Here is a 7,871-nt window from a genome sequence, read left to right as displayed (position 1 = left end):
ATCGAACCGGTAGCAAGACATATAAAACTTTTTACAGTTGTGTGCATTGTTTGTTATTCAGCAACCTAGCGTCTTGAACGAAAGAGAAACCACAGTCATGGTTTCATTGTTGATTTAGTTTTACATTCATATGACATATGAAACAATTTATGTTGCAGACAACACGTACATTATCGTCTCCTTATAGGTAATCGCGTCGACATTGCAAGGTCTGTGTAATCGTTCAATCATTTGTAAATCTGGGATGAAATCTTTGGAAAACTACTGACTACTTCTTTTTCTAAAGCTGGACACAGTTAAAAGTATTAAATATGTAAAGGCATAAAACATTGTGTGAACTCAAACATTAAAAGAGCAAATAATACAATAATAAAAGTTAAAACTAGGTACATTTGATATAACACTTTATTCTGGTTAAACAATACAGAATTTATCACATGAACAATGATGACAGGGCAGTATGAAGAAAGAATAAACACTATTAAAATTATAACCTTTGATATATAATCAAAAACAAGATTTTTTCTTTAGAAAAGACTCTGTCTGAATTTATCTTTGATCTCAAGTTGGCTGATACTCTCTTGACCGTACGTGAATATCATATCACTAACACTTTGTATTACGATAAAAGATTTGTCGTGAGTAAATCCATTTAGAAGTAAATTCCTTATTTGTCGACAGGCATAGAAGTTATAATGCATTTCGAAGGAAGATTAAAGTTTTTATAAGTTAAATTGTGTTTCTTGCTACATGTAATATTATTTACAAATATAATTCATCTTCGAAAACTGTATGCCGGAAAGCTAAAATATAAACATGGAAAGCTAAAAGCAAATATTAAAAATGAAAAAAAAAAATGTGGAAGTGCGACAAAGCAGAGCGGGCGCAAGCTTTTGATGAAAGATGAATGTATAAAATGATTCGCATAAAAGAATTGTTGAAGTATAAATCAGTTTTTGCAAAATTAAATCATCAAGTTTAAAGGAAAAATGTATTTGCTCGTTTACCTTTTTGATAGGCGCCTTTGTAGTAGGTTTTGCGATAACATTAACAGTTTATATTTTACTGTAGATAAATAGCTGAATACTTCAAATAGAAGAAAAATCAAAGCAAAGCGTAATTCAAAGAATGCGCCAGATTCCTGATTCATGAAGACGAAGTCTTACATAAATATCTAGCCTTTTAAATGTTAAGCAGTCAAGACTACTGTATTTTACAAAACATTGATACATCCTACAATTCAATAATGTCCGTAAATCCAAACGTTGATGAACAATGTGAATCCAGGAAATACATTTTATGACAATATAAGCAATGCGGGGGTAAATATAACATTTCAACATTCTTCTGAAATTCTTATTCCTCATATACATGCTCAAATTGAAATTGTTTCTTTTTCTGTAAGAATCTTGCTAACTATTTCTAAAGGATTTCTCGTTAGTTTCAAAATAATTTCATAAATGCTTTAAAGAAAAGTACGTAAAATATTAAAAGGAAAACAATATCGTTTGTCACAATTAAAGATCTTCAACACTACCTTCAGTAAGTATATATCTACTCAAAATGTCTATTGACATGTACATTTTCTTGGCTATAATCACTTCATTCCCTCTTTTTACTTCTTACATATTGGGTTGTTTGTACCTGGGTCACACTCCTTCTTGCAGGCCCAACGCCTTTGAGTGGAAAGGAGTTTTCTACCAGGCAAGCAGTAAAAGCGAAAAACACATATGTATGCACATTTATACCTCCAAGGGTAGCAAATGATGACACGTCTAATGCTGCTACATGTCTGTCGCTTACTTATCCCATCACCTGATGCCTCTACAACAGAAATTAACTAATTTTACGCCAACTCGATAAATGTTAGACAACGTTTCCCTATTTATGAGTAAAAAAATTTGGATACTGATAATGAAACAAGACATTTTGTCACGATTCATATGGTCTGTATCAGGGTTTCGGAAGACACGTAGTTCACTTTATAATTTCTAACAAAATAATGTCACTATAGAACATTCTAAGAACTTAAGCGTGTGGTGAAATTTTCTTAGAAAACATCAACATATATCTCAATTAGATATTATTTTATTACCTTTACCATGTTTTTATTCAAAGTCTAGCCATTTACGTACTTTCCATCCAGTAGATCTTTGTTCCCTCGCACATTCTTGCTACATTTTCAGAAATCATGTGACGTGGTACCTCTTTATTTGTGTTCGTCCATTTCACACTCTCAGCTTCTTCGTCGCTCTTTTGTTCGTACAAGTCTACCTGTGAAATAAGCATAATTTGCTAAATATGTAAGCTTTTCCAACTAATTTCATAGGCAAGATATTCATGAAATTCAGGATGTATTGTGCATTTTTGTAATGTTTACAGGCTTGAAAGTATTGTGCGAAACTGTCCATTCTGTATTACTGCTCTAGAATAACTGCAAACACATGTATAAATATTTTTTACTATCTCAGTATAAAGTTGTGTTCCAATATTAAATTTACCATCAGTAAACCGCGTATGCCTAAGATATGTAGATGCAATCTTACCTCTCCGTCCGTGTATTTGTCAGTATCTGTACTTGGCGATTCGGTCTCATTCATGAACTGTGCAAAGCACACGCTTTGAACATTAGTTTCTGAATCCTCAAATCTCGTTACAACCAACCCCTTAAATGAATTAATAAGGTATAAATAAGTGCAACTGAAAACGACGAAATGTAGAAAAATACTGTTTTGAAGAGCTAAACGAAGGAAAAAGCAATCTGCTGTAGGTAATATATTCATTTTGTGAATAGATCAACGTCTAAGGCAAATTCTTAGCGCATTTGCGCAATGGAATTTGTATTTTGTAAGAAACTACTATTTACCGACAAATTCCCACAAAACATTTTTGTGGAGAGCTTTTGCTTTATCTCTTATAACATTTTTATGGAGAGCTCTTGCTTTATCTCTTATAATTTTCATTTATAAGAGATAAAGCAAGAGCCCTCCTCACAAATGTTTTGTGGGAATTTGCCGGTAAATAGTAGTTTCTTACAAAATACAAATTCCATTGCGCAAATGCACTAAGAATTTTGCATTAGACGCGCCAATACGCCGATTTCTGTATAGTCGTTGCTTTTGACTTTGTGGGCGGACAGTCAGGGGAGGTAACAAGAGTCACGGATTGGGACTTTTTTTTCATATGCTATAAGTTTAAATTTTCTGATCCCATTCGTCATATTAAGAATAAAGACATGTTTATGTAGCATATGTATGAGCCAACCGATTTAGTTCTACATGTACATGCAAACCTGATATAATTTGTTGAACATGTCTTGCTAAATCACACAATCTCCCTAAATGGACAGTCAAGAACCTATAATCTAAGCGTAGGTGTGCAGGAGAAACAACGTTAAAACAAAAAAGTCATCTGCAGCAGGATCAAAAAAGTATAGTACCATCAAATTCGATCTTTTGCAGTATAGCCTAGGTCAATTCTGATAATTTTATTTTCCTACAGTTTTTGTTATCACGTAAGACTTGGTATTTCATTTACTTTTTTGAAAATGAAGTGTTTGAGTATGGTCATCACAATTAACACTAAGTGAAGTCTGCAATAATAATGCCAATCATGACAAACCAGTGGTTGATATGATTGTAAACTATTGCATAATCGGTCAATAATCAATCACTACCATTGTATGCACTAATTGTAATTTGAATCCCAAGAATGTGTCATATTTTGTTGAGTTACATTTAAGAAACGTTCATAAATCACCTCTGCGAGATGTGTAACTTCATTACCTTCATCTTTGTATGCTAAAATGATCTATTCCAGGAAAAGCAACTTAATTAATTTACCTTCCTGTAATCGAGATTTTTTCTCTCAGGAAATGCATTTTTATTTACCTACAGTTGTGTTTCTCGAAGTTACCTTTGATAGGTTATGTACCTTTCGTTACTAAGTACTCAAGAAAACTTTTTATATCTTACATTTTTGTAATCGTAAATGATCTCTGCTACGTTAGGTACCCGTATGTCCACCTCTGTCTTTGTCACATTTGTTTCCTCCTCTACAACTTCCCCATCATTTGTTTTGTATGTCTGGTGTGCAACCTGAGCAATAAAACCTTCAAACTTTGAACAATGTCCATTGAAATACATAATCGAAACGTAAATACAAAATGACCTATTCCGACCGAAACTGGGACGCTTTTACTTTTTCAGACGAAATGTTACAGATATCCATGAACAATATACATTTTAAAGAAAATACATTATAAAAGGAACATAGGGAAACTTACAATAAGCTAAACAACTAAACAACAAATATAAAAAGGTAATAAAATAGCGGTCAAAAGACTTGGTGTGTTAGGTACGGAAATGAAGGTAACTGGTGATTTCACCATTGTAGTTCATACTACTCAACTCTGACGAAAGCATCAAGCTTATCTGAACCACTTTCGCTTCCTGTAAAAGTCAATACTACACAACATGTAGAGTCATATGAGGAGGTGTGATCGTGACCCCCATTGGTTAGTCAGGCAGTTTTTTTTTGTAGCCAGACGCTATGTTTATTTTCTTAAACAAAATAAAAAAGGTGACAACATAACAGGATCTAAGAACATGGAAAACAAAATCACCTTCTCTATGTAACCGCGCATAATTTAATTAGGAATAGACTGTCTCAGAACTATTTCGTATCTATCCGCTGTACAATGTAGTTCAATGTGGAATAATTTACCACCTCTGACGTCATTATCGTTACAGACCGGGCAATTTGGCCTACTCTATCACCATCTTTGAGGCAGCCGTGGATTCGAAAACTTACAAGTACTCATGCCCAGTAAAACAATAGTTCAACATACTTTGAATATATACCAATGGCACAGTAATTTACTACGAAAAACTATCGGCTGCATGCCTTTACTTAACACCTTTTTACTTTACCGGGGGTTTGAATGCATAACTGTATATATCACCAAATCGCAGTATCATATTGATGATATGGTTAGCCTAGTAATCAAATCCTAAATGTATTGGGTTTCTAAGTATTAAAAGCGCTGTTAACGCTTATGCTATTTTTGGAATTGATACTTTTCATACACGTACTAACATAAATCATATTCCATCAGTACTGTACTATCAGTACTTTGATTTGTAAACGGTTCAAACTCGAGTTTTCATGTGTAAGCATGAAAGTTTTGCGTATTCCTTCATCTGTGCGTACTTGAAACAAACAAAAACATTTCTTATCTTACTACATGTTGAATTACGAAATATATTTTTTGTTACTTATATATACAATTTACATTTCTCAATTATTTCTTACGACTGAAATTAAACATATGTTGAATATGTTAAACAGGCACAAAATCCTTCTCAAATTGCACTAGCACAATATTGACAAGACGCTACATCAAGTTAACCATCAAGTTAACCAGAAGATAAAGGATGAATTTAAGATTAGGACAATTTAGTGAAATTATTAAAATAAATGTATATAAGGTAATAAAAGCAAATTAAGTAAACGAGTAACAGTTACTTTCATGATATTATAGCAAACTGAAAAAAATATAATATATGTTTGAAGTTAAAACAGACTACTTTAAAACAATGCTATCAAGATTGGACAATTTGTTTTTAGAATTTTTAATCTATTCGATATATTTTTTATATAAAAAGGACAAAAAGAAAACGTCAGTTTTAGAAGTTCTTACCTTAAAACTGTCCGATGTTACTTTCGATCCAAAATAGACAGAAACAATAACGACCACAGCCACAATTGCAAAGGCAACTGCACCAACTATCACACCGACTGCAATTCGCTTGGTTGTACAACCTTTAGTTCTATTCACCTGTACCTTGCAAATTCAATAATAGCTTTGTTACATTCGGTAAACATAAATATATAACTCAGTAATGTAATCACGTATTACTAGTAAAATAAACATATATAACCCAGTAAAATAAAGATAAATTACTTTGTAAAATAAACACATAGGACTCAGTATTTAAAATAAACATATATAACTCTGTAATAAAACATATATAATAAAAGGACACTCGATTTAGTTTAATCCACAATCTTTGTTCATTGTGTCATACGTATGTACAAACATTTTCCCCACAGCTAGGGATATTTCTTGTATATATATATCGGATAGAATAAATATTATTCAGTTATATGAAATTTTATTTTGATATTTTAGTTAATTTAAAAGAGTTGACAAATAAATTGAATATAGAATATTGCAATGTTTTACATGCTATATTTATGATGAGTAAATTTATATGGATTGCATCGTTTGTATGTAAAATTAAAGAATGCTTCAAGCGGATTTTCTAGTTCTGCAGAGATGATCGATGTTACATACGACCCCAACGTGTTAAAGGACGGTGGCCGAAACGGGATGTGTCATCTAGTCGTGCTGAGTAAGTAAATTGAGAATAAAAGAATAAAGAACGGCTAGGAGACAATTTATTCACTACTACTGATTGCTTTAAAATTATGTTCTGTTTTAGATCAGTTATTTGCAGATAATACAGGGTCGGGGTTTCAAAGGTGAGCAAATGTTGCCATGTTTCTCAAATTCTCGTCACCTGCAACTTCTACTTCACGTATTTTTATCATTTTAAGGTTGATCACTACCAAATAAATGTAAGCCTACGCTGGTCACTTTTTTCCTTTCTTCGTGCTCTTTCTCAACAGAATCGTGTTTTCTTTTTTTCTACCGCATGTAGCAATTGAGCGCATTTTCCTATTGCATGCTAAAAATCTTATGTCTTGAAAAGAAACATTAAAAGAAGCGAAAAGGAGTAAATTCAGCGGGTTGTTTTTAATGAACTGTAGTTTTCTTATATAAAAGTTAACACACCATTTTCTTTTTCTATAGAAGGAATAAAGTTCATTATGGGAATATAAATCCTTGAAAATCTGATATGCTAGATAATGTCGTAAAAGTTATCAAGTAAGTGGATTTTATATGAAATATAAACAGCCGGGTTTGATGGCTTTCAGCCTTACACGACTGAGGTAGCAGCTTTCAATTTATAAACGTTTAAATACACTACTAAGATGGCTGACCATACCTGACACAATGCAAAAAAAACAAAACAAAAAAAAACAAAGAAAAATATCAAACAGGGAATGCCACGCACCAAAAGCGCAGCCTCCTCAAAACGAACCCCCCAGCACGCAAACACACACACTAAAAGCTTACACATCAGGACAAAACGAGTTCACATGCTATACAATGTCATGGAAAATATTAATCCTTAAAAACAACAAAAAAGTGTCTATTCCATTTTAAAAAGGTTTCAGAAAATATTTATTTGATAAACAAAGGATATGTAAGTATCTGTTCGTATCTCTTTTATTTAATGAGTTAAATAAGACAATAAAATGCGAGGCTCTACCGAACATTTTATCAATTTTATTTAATGAGTTTAATAAATTCAACGTGGAAAGACACAAGTGAAAAACTTTTCTATCACAAGTCAACGCCAAAGCTTTATTACACCAGTATTATACAAAAATTATGAAATGAGTTTATTTTTTCACTCCCAGTACGTCAAACATATGATAAACAATTATTTTCTGCAGTTTAATTGAACTACAGTGTGTTTAGTTGGCATTATGGCGCATTGGCTAGTTCAAGTTCTGTGTAAATAATTGGGTATACCAACCCGATCCTTTAGGGCTTGAACCAGGTCAAAAACATTTCCGACATTATTAATAGTGAGACTATCTAAATTCAAACCCTACATGGACAAACTTTATTATCTGCCCTGGCATTAAGGAGTACCTAATACACAAGATCTTGGTCTGAACATTTACCTTAACGTCAAAACATGGTATTTAAATTTCTCTTTAAATCAAACTTATTT

The 7,871-nt window shown here is 32.4% G+C and overlaps 1 protein-coding gene across 1 annotated transcript in view; it reads right to left on the bottom strand.

Moving 5' to 3' along the window:
* Positions 1–387: 387 nt before the first annotated feature.
* The window catches only part of LOC123556619 (uncharacterized), a 53,631-nt gene continuing 46,147 nt past the window's right edge, over positions 388–7,871 (bottom strand). The window contains exons 2-6 of the mRNA XM_045347498.2: positions 5,702–5,845; positions 3,975–4,097; positions 2,547–2,666; positions 2,136–2,274; positions 388–1,824 (exon numbers count right to left, since the gene is read on the bottom strand). Of these exons, the coding sequence (XP_045203433.2) occupies positions 1,616–1,824; positions 2,136–2,274; positions 2,547–2,666; positions 3,975–4,097; positions 5,702–5,845 (735 nt within the window). The 3' untranslated portion in view covers positions 388–1,615. The remainder of the gene's footprint in view (positions 1,825–2,135; positions 2,275–2,546; positions 2,667–3,974; positions 4,098–5,701; positions 5,846–7,871) is intronic.

Source organism: Mercenaria mercenaria, chromosome 5, assembly GCF_021730395.1.
Source record: "Mercenaria mercenaria strain notata chromosome 5, MADL_Memer_1, whole genome shotgun sequence".
Lineage (NCBI taxonomy): Eukaryota > Metazoa > Mollusca > Bivalvia > Venerida > Veneridae > Mercenaria > Mercenaria mercenaria.
This window is presented reverse-complemented; position numbering and strand designations above follow the sequence as displayed.